Source organism: Folsomia candida, unplaced genomic scaffold (genome assembly GCF_002217175.1).
Source record: "Folsomia candida strain VU population unplaced genomic scaffold, ASM221717v1 Fcan01_Sc018, whole genome shotgun sequence".
NCBI classification, from domain to species: Eukaryota; Metazoa; Arthropoda; class Collembola; order Entomobryomorpha; family Isotomidae; genus Folsomia; species Folsomia candida.
The window spans coordinates 3,389,430-3,415,829 of NW_019091210.1; the positions used below are offsets into that span (position 1 = coordinate 3,389,430).

At 38.1% G+C, this 26,400-nt stretch overlaps 2 protein-coding genes, 1 long non-coding RNA gene and 1 other non-coding gene across 5 annotated transcripts; 3 read left to right on the forward strand and 1 right to left on the reverse strand.

Annotated features, from left to right (window-relative positions):
• Positions 1–1,472: 1,472 nt before the first annotated feature.
• On the forward strand, positions 1,473–8,722 carry LOC110857365. Its single transcript, XR_004836564.1, has 3 exons — positions 1,473–3,710; positions 5,501–7,802; positions 8,216–8,722. It is a non-coding gene; the product is annotated as an uncharacterized LOC110857365 (long non-coding RNA).
• Positions 8,723–9,386: 664 nt separating this feature from the next.
• Positions 9,387–9,459, forward strand: Trnar-ucg. Its single transcript has one exon. It is a non-coding gene; the product is annotated as a tRNA-Arg (tRNA).
• An 8,317-nt stretch (positions 9,460–17,776) lies between these two features.
• LOC110857363 (alpha-1A adrenergic receptor) lies at positions 17,777–25,320 on the reverse strand. 2 transcript variants are annotated; one of them, XM_035857843.1, is made up of 3 exons: positions 25,184–25,320; positions 18,661–19,332; positions 17,777–18,539 (listed from the first exon to the last, which is right to left on the reverse strand). In XM_035857843.1, exons 2-3 carry the CDS (start codon positions 19,308–19,310, stop codon positions 18,152–18,154), a joined length of 1,038 nt encoding a protein of 345 aa, XP_035713736.1. In that variant the 5' UTR covers positions 19,311–19,332; positions 25,184–25,320; the 3' UTR covers positions 17,777–18,151. The 2 variants fall into 2 exon arrangements, with proteins under 2 accessions (XP_035713736.1, XP_021961657.2); XM_022105965.2 differs by lacking the exon at positions 25,184–25,320 and adding an exon at positions 19,683–20,479 and having other exon boundaries at positions 17,778–18,539.
• On the forward strand, positions 23,889–25,598 carry LOC118438088. The gene is made up of 3 exons (XM_035857844.1): positions 23,889–24,070; positions 24,140–24,462; positions 24,560–25,598. The coding sequence occupies exons 1-3, from the start codon at positions 23,988–23,990 to the stop codon at positions 25,027–25,029; spliced, it is 876 nt and encodes a 291-aa protein (XP_035713737.1). The 5' UTR covers positions 23,889–23,987; the 3' UTR covers positions 25,030–25,598.
• Positions 25,599–26,400: the final 802 nt, after the last annotated feature.

Sequence of the window (26,400 nt, forward strand, 5' to 3'; positions counted from 1 at the left end):
CATTTAGTACAAAATATGCCTTAACAAAGTACATGCGTATCAAACTATTCATCAAGTAAGGGATAATTTTTCACGGATAAGTACGATAACATTTGGTGAAAAGTTATTTGTTAAATCGTAATACAAAAGTATAGTGGAAACATTAATTACACATAAAGCCATTTCAATTCGTTTCGTTATTAATGTAATTTCTAGTTATTATAAATATGATTCCATTAACAAAAAATATCTTCAAAAAAGAGGCAATTACAATATACTTATTTTGTATCTCGTACATATATAGCTGGCATTGCAGCCTGTTTAATTGCTCAATATTTGTATTCAAGGGTTTTGTTTTAAATTTGTCTTTACATATGCACATACATACTTATATCTGAGTCTAAAAGAATCCATACAATCGTTTTAATTTCATTTCCTACTCAATCATAATGTCAGAATCACTTTGGCTTATGCATACTTCATGTACATTTGCACGGTATGTATGTATGCATGCACTAGTATACTAGTGCATATATGCAGTATATACATATGTACATACATTCACACATGCATGTAATAATCATAATCAGTACCGTACCTAAATTTTGGGTCCTAAACTTAGGATAAGATATATTTACTTGGATAATGATGATGTTTAGTCCCAATTCCTGCACAGGATCACCAGTCTTCCTCGAAATCCAACACAATCCAGAACATGTCGACGTTACAAGTGAAAGTAAAGTAAATATGTATGCATGCTTAAATGTTTAGATAAACTGTGATAAATGCAAAAATCCACGCTAAATTGTCGTCATCTCGCCATAATGGGAAGTGAACGCCACAATATTAGTATAGGTATTTGCAACTGCAAGCCCACCATGTAGATACATACACAAATTCGGCGAATTCGTTTATTTATTTTCTCAGGAAGAAGATTTTCATACAAATAGATAAACACACGAGAAAGAGGTGAATGAACAAAGTGCAGACTCGTTCGCTTTCGACCATGCAAGCAAATCGTAAATATTGTCAAGATGAGAGATTTCATTGAGGGTATGGATATTCCTTCGTATTCTTCGTAAAATAAGTAAGTTACAAATACGATGGTTACGACATTTAAAATCTCGTAGCATTCTCTTAACATCGTTCTCGTACATAATTTTGGTAACACACTCTCTTACAAAATCTAAAATTTTGTCATTACGAATCCCATAACCAAAGTTACGATTTTTACGAAGCTTGGTTCCTTCTTTTTCTTCTTAATCTACGATACTATAAGGATGCGAAAACAAATTACGCAAATGTTATACATAATTAACATATGTATTACTAACGTCAACGTATTTGACCCCTAAAATCGATCACATGCCCTATGCACAATAAGTATATGTACCTGTGTAACACGTGAATAAGGTGATGCATAATTTAATAAGCCCAACCCACGTCCAAGTCAATTCATCCAAATAATAATTTTCAATCGGCTTTTCCACCCATGCATGATGAGTATTTGGGATTTCTTGAGACGATGATGATGACGTGCAGCCAGTAGGCAAGGTTGATAGATATGCATACACAGTCATAAAAAGACTTTATACGGAACGAAGTTTAGTCAGTCGTCTTCCTCGATCAGTCCAATTGCATAAATTGCATGCAATACGAAAATATACATAAATTTGGCTTGAACCCCTAGGTTTGTACGTTAAGGGTCGTGCATCAAGGTTGTGATAAAATCATGATTTAAGTAGTTACTTACGTCATACTGAGATATCGTGTCAATCTATTTACATATTAATTAGTAATTCTCGCTGGAATGTACATATTTACATAAATAAGTACGTGTGAATAACATGCTTTATGCACAACCGTATCTCTTTTCCATGCATTATTTAGCTCGTAATTAAGGTTAAACTGACTTAAATTTTGTTGCATGTTTGACACTGATTTCGTCTCTTCATGGGCAAGGTTAATCCTGTAACCAAGTGAACATTTAACATGCGTGTTGAGGTACTTGTACATAAATATGTGTAGATATGTGTGTAAAGAATACGTGTGTTCCTGTCTGTCTCACCGGAAACTTCATTAATCTCATTACGAAATTACCTCATTTTTCTCAGTGTAGTATGTACATAAATAAACCTCATTTCCTCGTCCAGAATAATGCCTCAGTTCTTCAAGCTGTTAAAAATCTTGTAAATTCTGACTACTCATTAATGCATATGTGTGCAAACTCTAAGGTTATTGTTGAGGGTTTCTCGGTATTAAAGTTCCTACCGCTTGGTACTAAAATTATACAGGTCCGTAAAAATTTGCTGTCGATATGGTAAAACTTTAATGTCGAGCAATTTGCTACGCGGTATTACTTATCAATACCACTTAGTCATGTATGAATACCGATTGGTATTATTTTAATACTGGATTTCTAATAGATAGTGTAATTAGCATAAAAGTGCTACATTAAGAAAGGCGTTTCCTTTCGGGTCAATCCACCCTTATAAATATAGGTATTATGTAGGTAAATTCCCCGTCGACTGGATCGTGGAGTTTATTTTCTTATCAATTTCTTATCAATTTGCTCATCAATTTGAATCTATTTTTTGCATATTTGTCTCGGTTTATGTACACACGCGTTGTAAATGCGTAAAGCATGTCATCCATTTTACATGACTTATCCCATTCGCATATCATCGCATGCAAATTTTATCGGAGAGATCAGAATCCTGCTAAAATCAATCACACCCTTTATGCGCGGTCCATAACTAAACAATAAATGAGACCTGCTTGCTTCTAATAATTGCGATTGCGAAAAAATTGTTTTTTCCTCTTCAGTGGAAAAACTGTTTACACTAAACCACAAGTCATGTGGACTATAAAATTGCCGGAAATCTCCGCAATTTCACACAACCTATCACACTCCTTATAAATAAATATGTAAACTCATAATTTTCAGAATCTTGTCAGACACTGATACTCATCTTTCTCTTCGCAAATTGCGATTCGCAATTCGCAATCCTCCCGCAATGTGTAAACCCAAACCAAACCAAACCACCGACCGAAGTTTTACACACTTTGCCACTTAAAAGATATCCTTGGACTTCAATTTAAATAAATTCCCCATCCAAAACTCTTCTCACGCGTATTATGGATTTGCGAATACTGTAAAATTCTACCCATAACTTTTGTGCGCATTCATACGTCCAAGCTGCACAAAAATTTCTCACTCGCAAAAAACTCTCTCACATCATTAAACAAACTTACGAAACAAACTGGTTTCCAGTCAGTCGCGACTTGCATATTGGACATCTCCGCATTTACGGAGGTGTACAATCAATAATAATAACATAGATACATACAAGTATATAACTTGTTTCCTTTATATAAGTTAAATAGCTGTGTTGTGATTGCGAATATTTGTACCTGCAGCTGGATTTGGATTAGGGTACAAAAATTTTAGTGGAAATTAGTCATTCATAATCGTATTTTTATAGAAGAGGGACGGATAACAAGGAAAAATCTGATTTGCGTCGTCTGTGTACCTAAAGAAAATGGGTGCACTCGAGTTTTTAGTGATATTTGAGGCCGTGGTGTACATAAAGTTGAGTTTAAAAACGTTGTTATAAGTTGAACATAGTAATATCACAGTTAAAAGTGCAGATATTTATATAACTTTTATGTCAGCTTGTTAAAAAAGTGACATTATATTGACATCGGTTCAAATGTGATTTTATGAAACGGTAAGTGAAGTTTTGTTCTGCAATGGTAGCAACTTACCCTTAATTTTGTAATCCAGTAAACTGCGTAAGCTTTGCTAAATTATTTCACTATTATCGATGAGGAAATTCATGCAGACCTTGGGAACATTGTAAAATACCTAAATCCTGTAAACTTAAAACTTTTACAAATATGCAATTCTCAAGAAAATTAGCTTCCAAACTTTTGTAAGCTTGCTCAGATCGAGAGAGTCTTTAAGCGTGTAAACGTGTGTTATAAAGCTTCCGGGTTTTACACGTTACCAATAGCTGCGTGAATTTCCTTAATAAAGGGTGTTAATAAAGTCCGATCCCATGCATTTTTTGGAGCGTGGTTGTTACAAATTCAGCTGGAACTTTTGAACCAGTGAAGTTATTTATTTCAAATTTTTACCATGGGAGGAACAACTAAACGTGTAAGTCATGAGCATCTTAGAGTTGAGATACAAACATTGCATCAGCAGGGGCTTAAACCTACAGAAATTGTGCAAAAATTGGGCTGCAGCCGCAGAACTGTTTGGAAATGGAAGAATAAAAATTTTGTCCACGACAAAAAGCGACCAGGGCGACCCAGAAAGGTGTCACCTACCACAAAAAGAATGATTAAAAACAGACTTTGCAAGAAAACCGGTAGTTCATTACGTAATTGAGCAAGGGAGTTAAATGACTCAAAACGCTATAAAGAGAAGAAGAAGCAAATTAACTGTGTGACCGTGCAAAAATTTGTGAAAACTACGAAGTGGGGTCACACAGCTTACAAACTAACCAAAAAAACCTCTCATGTCACAAAAATATATCGATGACCGTCTGAAATTTGAAGAACTCCTTCAGAAAAGTGCCCATTTGAGTGAAAAAAGACTTGGTGAAGAATTGCGCAGTCACATCCTTTGGACTGACGAATCTATTATTGAACTATATCCAAAATTGAACCAACAAAATGTTCGTTACAGGACAGAAAACAAATCGGATGTACCATCAAGAGCGATCCCAAAATTCGGGCTTAAAGTTATGGTAGCGGGTGGATTTTGTGCACGTTGCGTGACCCCTCTACATATCATACCAAAAGGCCAATCAGTCAATGCAAAGCATTATATGGAAAAAATATTACCTATCTATTTCGATAGCATGGGGAACAAGGAAATATTTCCGAATGAAAGAAAAATAGTTTTCATGCAGGATGGTGCTATAGCCCATACAGCAAAAGCGAGTTTGAGTCTCATCAAGACGCAAGTTTCAACGGTCTGGAGCAAGGGGGTGTGGGCCGCTAACGGCCCAGATTTGAATCCCCTGAAGAACCAGTGGTCCATACTTAAGGAAAATGTATACAAAGAGCCACAACCCCGGACGAGGGAAGAGCTAGTAAAAAAAGTTGAAGATGTATGGAATTCGATTTCCAGAGGCACATTGGAAAAATTAGCACAGAGCCTTAAACAAAGAGTTGAGGGCATGGTTAAAGTAAATGGTAACAAGACCAAATACTAAGGTAAATATGTCGAACATTTTTTGTAAGTATCACGGGTAGTTTTTTTTTATACTAGCCTTCACTTTTTTACAGGAAAAATGGGATCGGACTTTATTAACACCCTGTATGTTTGGAATAATTTGTAATTTGCTGTTATAATTTAATTCTTTGACCTTTTGCATCACAAAAATATTAATTCTTTGCGTAGTCTTATCATTTATGTAAATCCCTCCAAGTTTAGCAATTTTACACAGTTTACGCCGTTACAAACATCTTCGTGAATTGAAATTATACAGTTTTACTTTACTTGCAGTCCTCCCCCCACGAGTTTCTCGCATGGAGCCCGACCGTTCCAAGGGAAGAACTGCGTTCAACGAGGATTTCCTCCACAACTATGCCGACCTTATCAACCTAATTTCCGGGAAGGATGGTCGGCGCCCGGTGCGCGCCGTGTGTCCCAATTGCACGTGCTTAGTGACCACGGAAATTCGGTATGAAGAGAATGAACCCGCGTTACGAACCTGTAACCGAATTTTTATCGCTGGACTGATCACTTTTTTTACCGTGACGATCTCCATCTGCACTTTTTTCGCCGTGTGGATGGAATCCTTACTTCTCTACGGATTAATCGGAGCCGGATTAATCGTCGCTTTTTGTCTGACATTTCTCGTTGTAAAAATTTATGTCAATGCGAGACTCGTTTATGATGATGTGGTCCATTTCTGTCCTCTTTGTAGAAATCGGTTGGGGGTTAGGAAACCGAGGGGGTGTGTCGGGTGGTGGAGCGTGTAGTGGGAAAATTGTGATAGCCTGGTTTGCATTGTAAGTCGGCGAGTTGATTGCGGAAAAATTTTGCGAAAAAGGGCCACTGAAATTTCATGGATAAATTTGCGAAATCAAATACACAGGTGCTTACGCACAGACTTCTGAGTTCTGAGAAACTTTTCAGAATTTGGCTGGCAACTTTGGGAAATTCAGCTAAATATGCAAAGTTGAAGAGCAAATATTGTAATAAAGTGATTAGCTCGACTGTTTGTAAAGCAATAAAGTATGTCTATAAACATACTATAGTAAATTTGCAAAAACTAAGATTGTAAGTCATTTCAAACTTCTCTCGGAAACTCCTAAAAGTTTGAAAAAAAATTGACAAAAAAGAACATTTTACTGGGTTACATGTACATGCATACATACATACACGAGTTAATTCTCACACATTATAAAACCTTACATAAACTCAACTTCAATTAAATTGGGTGACAGCATTTACATAAAATAATAATAATTATATTATTGTGTTCAATTCCTTTGTGATCTCAATACCAGTAGTATAATTGAAAGGATATAAATAACTGTTAATTTTACGTTACCTTTGTAACACTACTGCAAGTATTTTATATATAATAGTCCAGTTTTTTTGTAAATTAATAAATAAATGCGTACAATTTATAGAACGAATTTAAATTAAAATCTTGTCAGAATTTGAATACAAAGTTTTATTTGTGTCAATCAAAATTAAGTGGTTTCATTTGGATTAACATTTATACATACGTAAATCGTTTTTATTAATTATGGCGAACTGTTTAACTCTGCCAAAATTAACTGATGAGAGAACTCACGTCATACTTACATATGTATGTATGTACAAAATCATATGAATATATGTACAAATGTATAATTTACATCATTTAAATTCCCATGAGTCCAAATTTTTATTTTATAACACGCTTCTTTTAAAATGTCATCGAACTAAGCTTGCGAAGAGTGAACGTATCGATTTCTTTGGTAAATTTTGGGAAAAAATCTCATAGTTTCTAAGTAAAATTTTCGCAAACTCTTGCATTATTTTGAAGAAAAGTTACGTTTGTATGTATGTACGAGTGTATGTATATGTATGCACATTAATATGTACATATGTTGATATGCTTAATTTACGAGATTTGTACACCCGTTTCACAAAAATATTATTCCTGGCTCTCATTTTATTAGCGTATTGTCCACAAAATCAATTATCCCATTGTTCTAAATCAAGTCGTCGGATATGGCACATTAATTTTGAGAGACCCGTTAAAATATAGTTGACCTTGTTGTGCACATATGTAAGATGGACTCCAGGGTAACCCAGAGTGGGATGAACCATGTTTTTACATATTTTACTAAGATGCAAAGTCTTCGTGGTGTTAAATATGATTTTCATAATGCAGAATCAGTTAAGCAATTCGAGGGAGGCTTCAAAATCCGAAATTTCGCAAAACTTATCTAATCAATATGCACAATCTTCATGAAACTATATTTAAAACATTTCGTGAGAACCCTGCTTCGCGTTTTAAGGTCGAATTGGATCACCACCCGAAGAGAACGTGTCGCATAAATAGGTTTGTTTAACATGCACATATATTTGTACCAAATTTTACACTAGCATTGAACAACTCGCTCTTTTTGATCGCTCAGGAACGTAAGTGAATTTTTAGAACTTCAAATTGTTATCATACAAATTATTAATTCAATTCAGATCTTAATTTTTTTTCTCAGCATGATGAACAAATCCGTATTTTTTGCCGTGCTCATAATAGCATCCCTTATCGGGGTCACTACCGCTAATCCAGATAGTGAACTGGGTATGTAGCAACTCGAGTCTTTGTAACTGTGTAAATTTTAAGGGATTTAAATCTGCAAAAATTTCGAAACGAATGCTAATTTACGACTGTGAAAAATATATTCCGATGGTTTTCGTTTACATAATACGAGAAAATTTACACGGTATACTAAATACGGCCTGAACTCTCGTTAATAAATAACACCGAGGCAATTCCCCAAGTCATTTGTAACTTTGTAAAATCCGTGAATTCTGTAAAGTCATTTTGCAAACATCTGCAAAACTAAAAAGATGTCCTTGACCTGAGCAAATTTACAAAAATGTGTGCAAATTTTCCTCAGAAATACTTGTAAAATTTTGTGTTTCCAGTTTGCAGAATTTACAATGGCCACGTGAATTGCCTCAATACTTTTTACAAAAATTCCTGTATTTCAGACCTACTCGGACTTGACTCTGGTGCGAAGCAGGCTTACGAATCAGGTATGGAGGAGCATCCGCGGTTTAGACGTCGCCATCTTGGCCCCCGCGGCGGACGCTGTTGGTACATATACTGCCCACCCAATCCCCCAACAATGCAAGACTACTACTACTAGCGACAACATACACAAACACCGCAGAATTAAATAAATTTGCGAAAATATTTTGTCACAAATAAAAATCTATTACATACAACTTTTGCACATAAAATCAATATATATGTATGTATTTATATTTAGAAGAATTCCAACGCAAAAATTGAAATTTTATAATAATGTCTTAATATTCAGGTGTTTATTTCATATTTGTCTAAACTTATTTCGCAGTTATCACTGATAACTTCATGAATCAGCATGAACTGTGAGGAACGAACAAATAGGTGATGAAATGTGGGGAATATAATTTGGGGGAATAAAGAGTGCAGATTGGCGTGTGGGGGACGAAGTGTAAGAACATTTAAAACAACACGATTGGCTCAAATAAGTATTTATTTATAACTGCGAAAAATTAGTATAAACAAAGTCAACCAAAAGTTGTGGACTAAATGGATTTAAGGATAATACATACCTACATGTAAATAAATACATATATGTACGTAAACTTATATTATTTAACTCTATGCATATTCAGGATGAAATCCAAAATCTGGAATACGTAATTGTATTCAGTTCTTTTTTTAATAGGAATGTATATATAAGTTTCAACTTATATATACATATATACATTCCTATCGTTCAAGAACGATAAGTACATATATTTGGCCAACCTCACCATCTCTGACTATGAATGGTTGAGCAATTAACATTAAGCACATTTTGCAATGCTTATCAACTTATGCAGAAATGTGCTTATCTAATTATATAATGCCTCGACCACAGATACTCTTTATTTTTTAAATTTTATACACAATTTTTCTTGCTAGGTTTGGATATTTATTATTATGCAAAGTACTATGTCCCTGCATATTTAATATCCGACAAGTTGTACTTTTGTGCAAAATTTGCATATCCGACATGCACAAAATTCCGACCAAATCATTCATATCACTTTCTCCTACGAGAGAAAGTGAGCAGCATGGTGAAAGTTGATCAGCCAGAAGTATAGATTATTTTGACCTCCTTTTTATAAAGGCTCTGTGGCCTAATGGACATGGCGTCGGACTTCGAATCCGAAGATTGTGGGTTCGAGTCCCATCAGAGTCAATGTTTTTTTGACTCATATATTTTTATATTTCCTTTTGAATTCATTTACACTTTCGTACATTGGTACTGAATTTGCTATTTATTTAAATTATATGGATAGCATTACCTTAGAATTAATTAACTTTGATTCTATATGTATTTGCAAAATTTCATGAAAAGTGAAAGTGTTAAAGACTGTTTAATAATCAAACGTGCATGGAAAGTGTCAAGTGCGTAGGTAATTAGATGAGATAAGATACTCGTAATAGTGCATAGCCTCAAAAATCAATTGAGAGAGAGACAGACAGATGTGACGATTACAAAAGCTTCAGCTCGTACTAAAACCCAATGGTTCAGATTCTTAATAAACCATGAGGGTTTTCACGACCTTCGTATGTGAGTGAGTTTAGAGTGTTTAGTTTGTTTAGCACAGTTATAACCGTGCATTTGTAAGAAAATATTCGTAAATTTACAAAGGCTTGACGTGAAAGGCCCTTCGTAAAAAAATTTTCATAAAATTGTTTTTAATTTTTCCTTGCCTAATATAATCGGTAACTATGGTGTTCGAAATATCACGATTGTATTTATAAAACTCATATGTACATAGATTGTAAAAAAATTACAATCTTTATATATATACAAACCAATTATACATTGTTCTTTATTAAATTGAGATGTGATGCAACATGTCTGCTGGAAAGTGTGCATATAACCTACCGTTAAAATTTAAAGGTCACACATATATAAGTATGTACATAAAGATGTACATGCATACAGGGTGGTGACACCACCGTGGTGTAACTGGTGTCAGAAGTTTATGTTTTTTGCAAATAAAACAGATCCCTATTATTCGTTATAAGGTCAAATTATGCAACGCCCAGAACACAAAGCAGTGTTACTATAGTACATATATAAACGATAATTTTGGCAAAACTAAGTCCAGAGAGGATAGGTATTTACATAGACAGCAAATTTTTTTAGCTGGGCAGCCGTGTAAGCCAATTTTTAAATCAAGTTAATTAATTTAATTTATGTACATAATTCCGCTGTAATTATTTTCTCCAGTACGATGAAGAATTCCGTCTTGTTTGCCTTGTTCGTGATATCAGCTCTGATCGGGGTCACAACCACGAAACCATTGAATACATTGGGTACAATAAAAATAGTGACAAAATGCATTACTCGAATTTTTGTAAATTTGATCTCTAGCAAATTAAGTAATGTATTACCAAGAAATGGGAATTAGATCCAGTTATAAATCCACGTAAAGATAATAATGTACAATATTGTGCTGGATTTTGATTAATCGGCAAAATTTACAGGGTTCAATACATTTTTTGACGCATCGTCAAAATCAGCACATTATTAATGGGAATTTGTTTTAAAATTCTGGACGACAAATTTGTAGAGCAAGTAATTCCCAATTTTTTTAAAGTGCCCCTCATATTTTAAGTTTTTGAAGGAGGACATCTTAAATTTAAGAAGCCTTCAGAAAAGTTGGAACTCATCCAGACTACCTTAAAAAACTCACCGCCATTCTATTTATCAACTAAATACAAATTAGTCGTCCAGAATTTTAAAATAAATTCCTAGTTCTAGTAAAAATGCTATTATTTTTACAATGTTCGTGACGACGAGTCATCTGTTGAATTACTTGGAACAAATTATGTGTAATCCACAATTAAAAAACTAATTTCAGACCTAATTGGTGTTGAGGCCAAGCAACCTGACGAATCCGCAGTGAAGGAGGATCACCCTCGATTCAAGCGTCGCCATCTTGGCCTCCACCCACGACCCGCACGAACAGATGATGACGATTATCCTACGCCGTGTTGGTGGACCGGGACCTGCTCGGATGAGTATTATTATTACTAAATAACTATATACACAAATTGTAAGCATGGCTGTTTTGAATGCTTGATATCCTTTACTACATAAATACTTTTTAAAAAATAAATACGAATTTCGGTATAAAGTGATATTTAATTTTGGCAAGCCAGAAAAATAGCAATCTTACAATTGTGCATAAAGGTACATATGTATATACATCCATCCATACAAACAAATGTACATATGTAAATATGTCGGTGAGTCGCAATTACTGCATAAAACAAAAATGATTTTTCTAGTACTTATTTTTCAAAGATTATGAAAGAAATGAAGGCAAGGTTAAGGGCTGACAACCATATATGTATGTCTAACTATGGGGAAAATTACCACAATTGACCACCGTGTTTGTCAAAGAATATGGACATATACATATGCAAATATGTATGTAGCCATGCCGGGTCAGTTTTAAGACGGACTCTGAATTGGGCATGTAAGTATACGCGAAACGTATGTATGTACATGTCATATGTATGTATAAGTATATATTTAAATGGATCCAAGAAAGATAGAAATATGTTCCCCATACTGGGTAAAATTTAGAGGCAAATTTCCATATTCGTATAAGTGAAATGACTGCTAACTGAAGCGAGGAAGAAATCCAGGGAAATTTTATCATCGTTAAAGAAATCTCGCTTCATATCTTTACTGTATTCATGATTAACACCACATTACGTTTTTAAAACAGAAAATAAAATCAAATATGAAAATTTAAATATGTATATATTCATACATACATACATATGTATGCTTTATAAATTAACTAAATATAACAATGTTCTTTACTTGATTAAGATATGATGCAACAATTTTGGAAAGTGACCTAAGTACAATGCAATTGTAAAGGTTATAACTACATATGTACATAGGTTTTTACATACAAATACAGGGTACGGCGCTGATCGTTTAGCTTTTTCGAAATAAATTTATGTAAAATGATTTCATGGAAAGAACAATAATAAAATTTTATGGTAATACAGGGTGCATGAAGCATTTCTTACAAATAAACAACGAAAACTTTCTTCATACATCAGTATAGTGCAGAATAATTCATGTAATACATACGACCCATAATTTGGACGATTTCCATAAGAAAATCTGCCGCAACGTATCACCAGCTACATACATACATACGCACGAACATATTCCAAAATATGCACAAAATCCCATTTTATTTATGTTTATCAGAGCGGAACCCTGTAATTCGTTATAAGGTCAAATTGTGCAACTCCCAGGAATGCGATATAAATATGTGACATTATTTGTACTTGTTGAATGGGTACGATAATTTGTAGTAAAACTGACTCAAGAAAACAAAAATTATCTACTTTTTAGCTGTGCAGCCGTGTAAACAAATTATCAAATTAAGGTAACTAAACCAAATTTTAATTATTTGACTAACATACATTAAATTCAGTTTTAATGCTGATTTTCTCCAGTACGATGAAGAAATCCGTCTTCCTTGCCCTCTTCGTGATATCAGCTCTGGTCGGGGTCACCACTGCTAAACCATTGAATATATTAGGTATAATAAAAATAATAACAAAACGCTTCACTCGAATCTTTGTAACCTTGTAAAATAACTCTGCAAAAACAAGCAAGTTTCTTTATTAAATCTTAGTATAAAGTGTATCGCAGAGTATGTGTGAAAAAAATATGTATCACAAAAAGTATCGAAAAATCTGACTACGCAGCAGTCGCACAAATAAGTCCCTAAACTTAAAAAAAACGCAGAAATCGCAGAAAAATCCTAAAAAAACGCAGAAAATCGTAGAAAAAGTCCGTAAGAATTAGAGAGAGAGAAAGCGGACTACAAATAGTACACTTCCTCCAGTTCCTTTCCTGGAGGAAGTGTACCCAGAATCGAAGCAACGTTCCCACGTTGAGCAGCGAGGGAAACCCGCTGGCGCAAAAAGTTGACGGCGTTGGCTTGTCCAGTTGTGGCGGCGATCCGCTGACCAACTTGGAGGATGAAGGCAAGTCCTTCCTGCCCCCATACTCCTGTGGTCTCCATGGCAACGGGAACAAAGATGTATCGGTCCATGAGGAACGCGTACCTCTTCCTCTTGCGGTCCTCTGCCTTGCTGGCGGCAGCGCCCTGATGGCGCACGGTGTCTGGGAGGTAGCTGGGGGCGAATGTGTCCGCGCAGGTGAAGTCCCAGACAAGGGACCTCCCCCGCGACCAAGGGACAAGTGTCATCCCGTCGGGACGCTTGCCGTCCGTGGTGGAGCACCCCGCGGGCTCCCTGATGCAGGATACTTCGGCAGACCGGAGGGCTCTTGCAATGACGTCGTTGGCGGCCTCATGGCGGGACCAACGACCCTTACTTCGGCGGCAGGAGAGGCCGTGGTAGCCGCGGGAAGTGACCTGCGCCCCGCATGGGCACTTGTGCGGCTCGCAGATGTCGCAGCCTAGGCGGAGGGCGATCGCGACCCGGAAGGTCTCGTTGGGGAGAAGGGTCCCCAGTTGTGGAGAGGGGAGGGCGTTGAGCCATACCCCCGCATATTTGTCGCGGAGGGAGCGTAGGCGGGCAGTATCCTCCGGGATCACTGCCAAATCCGAGAGTTTGGACAGTGTGTCGTCCAGTATGGGGCGTTCCCAAGCCGACTGACTCCCTCTGACGGTTTCAGGTGGGAGGTCCGTAAGGCCGAGGTCGGTCCACCGCTGCACTCCCTCTGCCATGGCGATGTCGGTGCCATGGAGGTGGTCCGGAAGGAGACGTTCTACGTGGGGCAGGACGCTGTGGACCGACGCTAAAAAGCACGGTATCGCCACATCCACAGCGTGCCTGACCCCCAGGCCGCCTTCCTTCACGGGGAGGGAGGACTGCATCCATGCAGCCTCCGAGAGAGTACAGTTGAGGATCCCCTCCAGGGCGTCCTTTAGCGTGGCGTCGTAGTGGACGAGGGCGTCCAACTTTCTCCACGATGGTGCGCAACGGAGAAAGTAAATCAGCCGGGGGATGGAGATAGACGCCCTCAGGAGGAAAAAGGCCGAATGCGCCGAAAGGTTGAGGAGTCTATGGGAGAAGGTGGCCAATTGTTGGGTCTTCGTGGCCAAGACCACTCCCAACGCCTCGTTAGTAAGGGGGGCGCCCAGCAGCATCGCAGAATCGGGGGACATGAGCTGGATTCCGGGGGCTACTTGCTGAAATTGGAGCAGGATGTCGATGGCGGTGTCCCGCTCCGCTCCCAGGATCCCCACTTCACACTTGTCGTGGTTGAGGTGAAGGCCCACCTCACCACTCATCCTAGCGACCGTTGCTAGGGCCTCCCAAACCTTTTCCGGCGTGTCCCCAATGGCCCCATCGTCGAGGTACCATAAGTTTAGCTCCGTTTCCATTGATTCGACGATGGGGTGGATCACGAGGGAGAAGAGGGCGGGGCCTAAGGGGTCCCCCTGATGGCACCCAAGTAGGGAGGGGATGGGGATGGTCCCATAGAAAAGTGACGCGGGGGGTTTCGTAGCATTGCGCCACAAATGGGAAGATTGAGGGGAAGTGGTCGCGGACGGCGTGGAGTAGCGTGTCCCGCCGTATTTCGTTGAAAGGCGTTCCGAAAATCGATTTTCAGGAACGCTTTGGGGGAAGTGTGGGTGTGGCCGTAGTAGATTCGGGCGGCGTGGGCGCCGATTTCCGCTCCTCCCTTGATTCCCACCCCCAGTTGGTGGGGTGAAAAATGCTTGATTAACTGAGGGGTAATCCTTCCCACAATGATCTTCGCGGCCAAGTGCCGCCATGTATTCCCCACAGCGATGGGCCGAATCCCGCCCGACTTCTTCTTCAGGGCAGTGAGTGAAGCTCCATAAAAGAGGGGACAGAGAGTTGGCGGGACTCCCCCGGAGAGGACCTTGTTGAGGAAAGTCCGCATTGCTTCGGCGAGTTGGTCGCCCCCCTCTCCTTGACTGCACCCCAGGAGATCCTTCAAGATCTGGGGTCTCATCCCGTCCAGTCCCCCCGCGGACCCTGGCGGAAAAGAGGAAATAGCCCGGAGCAGCTCTTCATCCAAAACCGAGGCAATGGCAGGATCCTCAAGTGGTGGAGGAAAGTTGACTGGTTGTGGGTGGGCTGGGTGTTTTGTGAGAAGGGCAGAAAGGGTGTGGTCGTCGGACGGAGCAATGGTGTCGTCGGAGCATGCGAGGCGGATTGCTTCCCGAATGTCACCATCTGCCAGCTTGGCCTCCACCTTTTTCGCCGTCATGTCGAGTGGGGGTTTTTTAGAGGGTGGGCGTGGCGGGAGGGGCCGAGGGATTGAGAAGCCACCCACCCACCCCGCGGTATGATCCTTGACCCAGGTTGTCAAGTTCTTGATGCGATCTGACTTCTGGGGGACTGGGAGTGTTGCATAGGGAAAGAGGAGCAACTTTCCCCAGCTTTCTTCGTCGTCCGATTCCGCCACTTGCTGCAGAATTGTGGCGAGGCACTGCGCCACAGACCTTCTTGCGCCGCGGGGGACTCTTCGCAAAGTGGGCGTGGTGGTCTTGAGGCGGGCGAGAATTTCTCCCCAATCGTCGCGTTGTTGTTGTTGTTGAGGTGAAGGTGGAGGTGCATCCACCCACTGGATACCCTCAAAACAGTTGTGGAGGCCACCCCTGGCTCCAACGCGACGGGTGATGGTGTCAGGGAAAAACTGTTTTATGTATTTCCCAATGGTGGACTCCGAGACTCCACCCTCCCCGCTCTGGGCGACGGAAACAGCGTAGCGGGCGAAGACGTCCGCTTTCTTCAGACGGATTGGAGGGTGATTGTTGGGGTCGACAACAACAAAAGAATTACGAACCCAGTCCTGGGCGGAAGAAATGGTGTCTTTTTTGGTAACACCAGGGGACGTGGGGGAAACGGATGACCGACAAGATCGGGGGACGGAAAGAGAGGGGGGATCGGCGTCACAAATCGTAGCTGACGTCGCCCCGTCACTCGAGGAAGGCTCATCTCCGCCTAAACCGATGGCAGGAAGGGGGGTTCCGATGGTGGATTTGCGGGGTCGGCCGCGGGGGCGCGGCGCAGGTGTGGAGACGTCCCGCGGCGGTTGTGACGAGGGGGGATCGGTGTTTTTTTGTGGTGTGGACATGGTCTGTGAGGGGCCTTGAGGGCGCAGAGAGACCAATTAGTCCCACCCAAGGAAACAAAAAAGAATTAGTTTCCTGCCACTCCAGAAAAAATAAAATTTAAGAAATCTCGCCTGAACAAAGGCATTTAAAATGCGAGAGAGAGGCCAACCCCATCAGAAAACGGAACACTCAAACTCCGTGCCGCTTCTGGGGGCGCAGGGACCTCCCCCCTACACGAACTGAGTCGTGGGAAATCCTTCCAGGTCCGGCCACAGGAGAAAAACGGGAAAAAACGGGCCCTTGACAACGGTTGCTATGGGCAGGCGGGGCGAACTGCTACGTGTTGGGAAGAACGTAGCCCCACTAAAACTACAGAAAGTTCCCAAAACACGTTCCCCCCAACAAAAACACTTTCACTACCCACTAGGGGTCTGAAGGAACTGGTTGGGAAGAAATTTTAAAATGGGGATGACCCTATTCGTCAAATTTTTAAAACTTAAAAAATATTAGAAATGGAGGAGAGCAACGTGACGTGTTCTCTCCTCGAGCGCCCTCTTTCTCCTCCTCTTTGTAAAATATAATCATCACCAGAGTAACTACATAATTATGCATGTAAATGGCAACCATTTCCACATCTCCTCATCGCAATAACGATAATAATTATATTGGATTTTTACGAATTCGACAAAATGTACACAATTATGGCGTGATTGTCGTTATATGTATGTATAGAATTCTGGTGTAGTCACGCAGGCATTGATTTCTCGGTATTAAACTTGCTACCGATTGGTATTAAAATTATACCGGTCCGTAAAAATTTGCCACGGATAAGGTAGAACTTTTATACCGAGCAACCGAGCTATTACTTACTAAGCCGTACTAATCGATATCACTTTGATAGAGTCATACATGAGTACCACTGGGTATTATTTTAATACTGGATTTTTTAGAGTGTATTGTCATGATGTGCGACTCCTTAAATTTCTTAGATATTTGGAACCATTTATGATTCACAATTTCAAGAAAATTCCCTCATTTCAGACATAATTGGTGTTGAGGCCAAGCAAACTGACGAATCCGCCGTGAAGGAGGATCACCCTCGATTTAAGCGTCGTCATCTTCCGCGGCGACCACAAGGACGTCGCGACACTCCCACCGATTGTTGGTGGTATGCCGATTTAGACAAATGCTCGTATGAGTATGAGTACTAAATACTAATCCGAAGAAGCATGGCTGAGCGAGTAACTTTTAACGCTCGAAATGCATTACTACATACTAAGAACTTATAAAAAACAAATAAATAAATATGAACTTTGGAAATATTAATTCAACATTGATTTAAGAAATAATTCAACAAATTCAATATTAGAATTCTGCCCAGAGGCATACAGACACATTTAAGTAAAATTGCATATATGTTTAAAACGACCTTAATTTTTATTCTAATTTTCAAAGATTGTAAAAGAATATTATAATTTATTTAATGTCAATTACACACATATATGTATGTACATATTTATTTAGCTTTTCGAAAGACCAGGTCGTAAGTATGGACATAGGTAAAATAAGATTATGTACATATGTAGATCTCTGGAAAATTTGGTAGGCATAAATCCGCAAAAAAATTAAGACACGTTTCAAAAAGTTTAAGTATTTTTCCAGATTTTTTTTGTACTGCGTGTCATCCATAAATTACTTTACAGCTTATCTCATCACATCTTGTCACTTTTTACTTATTTGCATTACAGGATATGCGTTCCATAACTTTCCCACCGGTCATTTGTCCTCAGTCGTCCTTATATTCTGATTACTCGAAAAATACACGGAAGAATTTGTCCCATCACGTGGTGGATTTTGGTCGGAGTAGAACATTGCTTTGAACGCCTTCTTGTAGCCGGGAGCCGAGAAAATGTACACGATTGGGTTCGCACAACTGTTGAAATATCGCAGCCAAGCGGCGAGAAGGTAAACTTCGAGGGGGATAAAGTTCCTATCGAAGCCGAGAATTAGCAACATTGTGAACATCGGAAGGTACGAAATTATTAAAAATCCGACCAAAAATGACAATTTTTTCGCGAGACGGACTTGTTTGCTGCGTTGGGCGCCAGTGTTTTGATTACTTGCGGTACTCTCTCCGATGGTTTTTAGCGGGGCGGTGGCAGCCCTAAAAATTTAGGAAATAATAAGGCGTCAAAATTATATTTAAAAAAATTACAAAATGTGAGTTTTAAAAATTGAAATTCAATTTTTAATCGTAAAGCATACTTATTTATGAATTTACATACCTGTAAATCAAATAGTACAGCACGACCATAATTCCCGCCGGAATATGAAAAATTCCCACCGACGCCACAATCACGTGTCCCTTCGTCAAATTAATTATACACCTCAACGCGTCATTTGTTGGTCTTTCTAGCCAAATCAGGAACGGACCTACACTCAACATTCCCGCCAGGATCCATATTCCCGCCATCATTTTGAAAATGGTTCTCTTATTCATGACACTCAAATGTTTTAGAGGGTTCCTCACTCCCACGAATCTCTCGATACAAACTCCTAACGTTGAAAGGATGGAACTCGAACAAAACCAATAATGTCCCAAAGTCCAGTAATAACACCATTCTCGGCCGAAATACCATCTCAGCGTGACGCTAAATACTGCCAGATAAGGGAGTGAGAACACCCCGACGAATAAGTCGGCCAGGGCTAAGTTCGCTAAAAAGTAGTGGGTCGGTGACCTCAATTGTTTCCGATACCGGAAAAATACCCATAAGGCGAGTAAGTTTCCTAAAATTGTGAGAATTATGATCAATCCGAAAATCGTGGACTTCACGGTTCTGGATAATGTCCATTCTAAGGGTGGGTAGTCTTCTAGGAGGATGAGGGGTTTGTCCTCCAAAGTGGTACGGTTTGTCATTAGGCTGGTTTCTTTCATGGCGTGGCGTGGCTTTTATATTCTGCAATGATACAAAGTTAGTATATAATTTAAGGAATAATGCAATAATTTAATTTATTTGCATATTTATATAATACGTAATATTAGAATATGTATGGTTTCGGTTTTAGACATATTTATTTAATTTTGGATATATGTAGTTTTCGCTGTAATTTAATAATATTTAATTTAACTTTAAATTCTTGTCATCATAAAGTCAAAATTCTAATGATAAATACAGTTCTTCCAAATTTTGTATTTTTACTAAAATTCCGTGCTAAAATTACTGAAGTATTTATACAAATTCTGCACAAATAAGACAGATGAGATATTACATATATACATATTTACATAGACATTGAGATAACTCACCATCAGTCGAATGAGTGTTTCACACAGGCGTCTCTTTGTCACAGGAAACTTGATACTATTTAGGCATATGTAATTTCACAGATTTTTCACACTTTACGGCGTCCAAAACAAGTGAATGAATCTGTACATTTTGTAAAACTGAGCTAAAAATCGCACATTCTTGGTTAACACTATTTTAAAAATTTACAGGATTGAAATCCCCAAAGGCAAAATACTAGTGGCACAAAGTTACGCTATATTTCCTAACGCTTCCAGAATCTGTGTTTCTGAAATATCTATCTTCACATAATTGCGATATTTTGGACACGTGTATACTGTAAATTTTTCCAGCTGTACATACGAATATGAATTGGTGTATTTACGTACATACATATGTACTTAAAGGAATTAAACTTTAATTGTAAACAAAAGTACTGATTATGTGTGAAGATCTCCATAAGTAATTTCAGACGAAGCTGGGAAACCAGTTTTTGTTACCCATTGTTTATAATATCCTGACCAAGTTTCTGCATCAAATTATATGTTACCAAATATTCACAGTAGAAGTTGGCGTAGAATAGGAATTGCGTATTCACACACAAATAATAATGAAATACTTAAACAGACAAGGTTCTGTGCCAAAAGAAGCATCGTATTCAGCGTCAATCCAGTGCATATAATAATCGTTCTCGTTTCCACACAATCCGTCAAGCGGACAGACACCTTCGTCACGACGAGATTTACCATCATCGCCAAAGTCATCTTGTAGCAAAAAAAGGACATCAAAACACCACACAAAAACTGCAGGATGGCCCGCTCAATCGCACCCGCTCATTCGCACCCCGGCACATTTTGCACCCCAGCCAATTTGCACCCACTCAATCGCACCCGCTCAGTAGCACCCCTGAAAAATTTTATATTTTTCAATTTAATAAAATTTTACACAATCTTGTACAAATTTTCTACAACTTTCGTTAGAGTGCTTGACATTCGAAAGTATTACTTTCAAATATTTCTTTTTCTTTGATTTTGACGACACGTTATTGGGCTGTATAGTTTGACTGCTGCACTATGACCCAAAACGGGGTACGATCTATCGCTGATGACTGGATGTATCCAGCCTGTGTAATTGTACACATGGACTAAGATAGTCGAAACCCTGGGTCGCATGTATTAAGAACCTTCTTTGTTCTAGTTTTTAACAACTCATTAATTCATCCAGCAACTATTCTGTTTGTTCTAGTTTTTAAGGGGTGCAAAATGGCCTGGGGTGCAAATTGGCTGGGGTGCTACTGAGCGGGTGCAAATGAGCGGGTGCATTTATCCGCAATTCGCCCACACTATGCGAAATATTGGCAATAACAATACCACTGTGCAACATTTTGTTAAGTTTTGAAGTTTTTTGAAAATCATGATAGTTTCACGAATGGACGCCATAAATATTGCATGTATGTTTTGAAATGTAATGAGTTTAACCACTTCACCCCTGAGAGACGCATATTTTCATACCTTTCACCCCTAGCAACGTGGAATTTTTTCTTCCCTTGACCCCGGAATTTTCACCTACTGCATAACGTTAATTACTAGGAAATGAATTGAAAAATGGTGTTCCCAACGGAATTATTCTGGACAGTTTTTTATGAAAGTTGATACGAATAACCATTGGGGAACGGATTTTGAGTTGTAATTTGCATTTGTGCATTTTTTCGACCACTAATGTTTATAGCCGAAAATAGCCAACACGCCGAATTTTAAAAGTGATTGTAATTGCATGGAAAGTGATACAAACATTGAGTAATACTTACATAATAGTACGTAAATTCGCAAAAAATCGATTATCGCGTCTCAACCGCCCCAAAAGCCGATTTGGGCGGGAAAATTAAACTTCGCAATTCTTGCTTTCAATTATTTACATAGGCTATAATTAATTTAGTGGTTACACTAAAATGTGTAAAAATTGTTTCTTGTACATCTAGGTTGCATAAAATTTACGCACACTTTGGGCGGGAAAACCAAAAGTTCTTAAAATTAGTTTAAATTGACAACAGCGGGAATGAATAATTATAGCACCAACTTTTCTAAGCCAGACTTTAACGCATTTGGTGAATAGAACTCAATCTTAAGCGGGAAAATTAAATGCTATTAATTCCAGGCAGTCGCTTAATTTTCCCGCCTAAAGAGATTTCACCAGCTCCAGATGCGTAATAATTAATTTTGACGTATTTCGTCCTATAATATAATTTCATACAATTCATCGAACGTTTAGTTTTCCGCCAAAAACGCCCGTTGGTGCGTTCCAAATCGGAGAAAAACAATTTCTCTAATCTTATCTGATAGCGCTGTTGAAATAGGAATTTTCAAAACTGGGCGTGTTGGCTAGAAATAGCCACCTGGCTATAAATTGTTTCTACCATCATTTATAACATTGATTCCGAAGAGGCAATTCATCTTCCGTCCAAAAAAGGGTTATTGTCTCAAAACTATACTTTCCTGGACTTGGAAGGGCAATGACCTAATTTTTTTCGAATACGACACATAGTCGTAGGCCGGTGTGAACGGGCAATACGCCACATAGTCGTATCCGTTGTCAAGGGTGAATACGACACATCGTCGTATTCCGGAGCCAAGGGAACTTACTCCACATGGTCATATTCGGTGTAAAGGTCAAATACGCCACATAGTCGTTATAGGGGCGAAGTGGTTAAAGATAATTAATCAAGTGCGTAAGTGAAATTGTACATAAAATTGCAAGGACAAGGTTCAAAGATGAGTCACAAACTAAGAAATTTTGGGTTCATCCCAGCAACGAAAAGTACAAAACATTGAGTCACAAAAAATTACGCACGTGAATTATGAGTGCAAGTATACTTTTTTGCATACAAACATACATAAATGCATGGATCCAAAAGTATGTATGTACATGCTTAAGCACATACGAAATCGAGCATTCCCTGTAAGACCAATTTAGCGAGTACTGTGTATTTACATATAATCTTGCATTTCTCACAGCGAATGAATAAATATAAATATAAACTCTTTATAAACCCTTATATTCTTTCATGACAGATACATAATACCAACAATGTCTAAATTATTATTGATACCCATATACTTCATAATGATATCTGAATTGAATCAGAATGCAAATATATTTCATTTGAAGTGACACCGCTTCACAAATCTCACTTGCGTCATTTCTTAACTACCTTGATTTGTATAAAATGAAATTTTAGTTATCTTTGTTCAATTAACTTTAATACGGCGTCAAATGAGGAATGTGTCAAAATATAGGTTTATTAAGGGGTGAAAGCCCTTTATAAGATCGTTGTCTGTCTGTCTGTCTATGTGTCTGTAGCTCCAGTAACTTTTGCACAGAAAGATATAGAGACTTAAGATTATGAACATAAACTCCTAACGTCAATGGACAGGACGAGTTCGAAGATGGACACTGTATGTCGCACCCATCAAGGTCCAAAGGTCATGAAATGTCATTCAAAGGCCAAATTATATATATATACGTTCATATATCAATTTGATCTGAAATTTAACCCCGAGTTCAATGGGGACCTCCATTTTGACCTCTAAGGTCACAAGAGGTCACAGAAAGGCCATCAACAGTTAAATTTGGTACGCATGTCAGACTTTTTGAAAGCACATCAGACATGTCAATTTAACAGATTTTGAAAGGGCAAACACAATATGGTGTTCAGTTTGAAGGATAACACACTACTTTCACCCCTTGGTTAGATTCGTTGTAACGGTTTATTGTTAATACAGATGTTGTATATTAATTTAATAACATTTAACACGTATTACAACAATTAAAGTTTCATACATAATGACACAATTTTATTAGAATGGAATTTATACCGACACAAAAAACATCAATTGGAACAACGTAACCACTAACATTCCGATTAATGAATAAATTCCGGTAAATTATGGTATGGATAAAGAAAGAACAGAAAGATTCTATTGCTACTTACCAACTTACAATTAGTCAACTTATCGTTTACCCTTGTTCTTACAAAATCAACAGGCAAAATGTATGCAGTATTCTCCAAGGTAATCCGACAAAACGGCCGGCCGTAAATACATAGAGGGCCGAAAATGAACATTACAAACATTAAACATTGCAGCAATAAAGTAATTTGATTTTTGGTAAAAATTTATTATTCCTTATTATCACTCTGATAAATATTTACAATGGTATGTAACTAATTTCACAAATAATCGGCTGGCCAGTCTTATAATCAGAGGAATCCTTACAAGTTGAAAAAAATATGTAATTAAATTTCTTTCTGAGATTAGTTATATCCAGTAAAAATGAATTTAACATGCTTGTGGTTGATTTTGCTAATGCAAATCATATTATTCGAAAATGGACAAGGTTTTCGAAGAAACAAAATGTACATAGAGCATATATTTCCAATAACTTGGGTACCAATAAGGATTTAATTCATTGACTTGTTTTCTAGATTTCGTCGGAGAAATAGTATTCGCACAACCAAAGCGATAATGAAAAACCAAGGTAAGGTACAAGATGCATGTTCTGATGATATTGGAGTAATTGCTGCTGAAGTTGCGCCAAACTTTAAAAAAATTGGTCCACGTCGCATCAAAAATCAGAGGACTAGAGAAGAGTCTAGAGAAGAACCATCATCTTTTCTCGGAATGAAGAAATTAAAAAAGAAATTTGCTAAACTGAAACTTTGCATTATAACTTCTAAAGAAAATTGCAAAGAAATTGAAAGTAATAAACCTGTGAAAAATCCGGTGAAAAATCCGAAAAATCAAGAAGGTAAAAATTGGCAAAAGTTTTAAGTAACTTTGCTTCTTAACCGCTACATACATAAATGTACGTAAGAACTAATTGATGTTTTCACTCAAATTTGAAGTGCTGAACAAGAGTAACAAACCACCACAGGAGAAACCGTCAGGAAAAATCTCGTGTGACGAAATATATTCTAAATTCTTAAGGACAGAATCTTCTTATGGTTCGACCCCACCAGCGGGACTACTTGCTGTAAGAAAAACTCGAGGACGATTAGATTATGTTGCATTTGAGGCTACGAGTGCCGACGTACAAGTTAGGGATATAACGAAAAAAAGAAGAAATCGTGGATCCGCAATTTCTGATAAGGTTACTAAGTATCTGAAACCTAATATGGCGCCGAAGGATGATCGTGGCCATATTAAGCCTGCATCTCTATTAAAACAAAACAATGAACTTAATGACCAGCCCGATAATTTTTTTGCACAAGACAAAAGCATAAATACTGCGTGGGGATCGAGAGAAAAAGACATAGCCGATTTTTTAGAAATGAATCCTGGTTCAAAAGTAAAAATGGAATATTATTTTGAGTAGTTGCCACAAAACAAGATCCGGGAGAATTATGAAAATCGTCCAGACATAATTAACATTAAAGTCACGTTTGAGGTTCCAAAACCAGGAGGTGGTGATTCAAAAATGTCTGTGGGCTACATCTCTATGAAAAATGGAGAGCATAGTAAAAACAAACCTGAGAATATCTGCAACTACTCGGTTGTCAAACGTCACCATCCATCTTCAGCAGCAGTAACCGAACCAAGTGGAAAAATTCTTAAACGATGCAAATAAAATGCAAAGTTATATTTGCTTTCTTGGCACTTGCACCAATAATACGTATGTTCATATCATAAATTAGAGTTATTTAAATTGCATCCATTTATTTAATTATCTTTGTATAAATTGGCAAAGTTTTATGACCCGTATTTGCGTCGTTTCTTTACGATCTTGTTTTTATTATAGTGTGATCCTACTTACATACATATACCTATATTTATCTCTGCAATCAAATTTTGATATCGCATAAAGTGCGGAATGTATCAAAAGGATTGCATAAATTAGTGAGTCATAACGCAAAATAATAAAAGTTATTCCACTCGAATGGTTAATTTCCTTGTGCGGAGAAATTGCATAATTTTTTTGCATAACACCTTTACATATCGTATGCCAGAATACGTATAATACGTAAGAATACGTAAGAATACCTTTACATATCGTATCGTATGCCTATCGTATGCCTTTACATATGGTAATGCCATTTTGCATAGTTATGCAATAAATTTTATGCCATAAGGGTGTTATGCAAAAGTGTTTTATGCAATTTCCCATGGAACCGTTAATTTCATTCTAGCACACAAAATTAGCCAAAATCTTCATTCTGTGTAGTGCTGTTCGTGAGCCAAGCTAGCTTTCGTCTGGATCGATTTATCTGTGTAGAAAACGACCCTAGCTAAATTATTTGTAGCCGAGTTAGACTGTTGGCTCGACTCGGCTCGCACTTAAACGAGCTGAGCCAAGCCAGTTCGAGTTTTTCTCAAATGCAATAAAATCTAGGAACAACAATGTTGAAATGGAAGTGGATTTGGGTGGAGGTGGAATTATCAATGTCGGCTTATTTATCCAGAAGCTTGGGTCGCTCGATTATTAATCGAGGTTTGTTTCGCCTGATTCGGCTCAAAGCTTGAACTCTCGAACAGCACTAATTATTCGTTTATATTTTGAAAATGCAATCGCCAATTATTTGGAATAAATATCGCTAGTTTTAACGACTAAAGACAGATGTTCATAAATAAATCTAACAAGTAATTAATAATCTAAGTAATTGAATGCATTTAAATGATCCAAATACAAATGTATTTATGTATGTACATGCACCAATACATCAATATTAAATTTTTCAACATTGTCCGA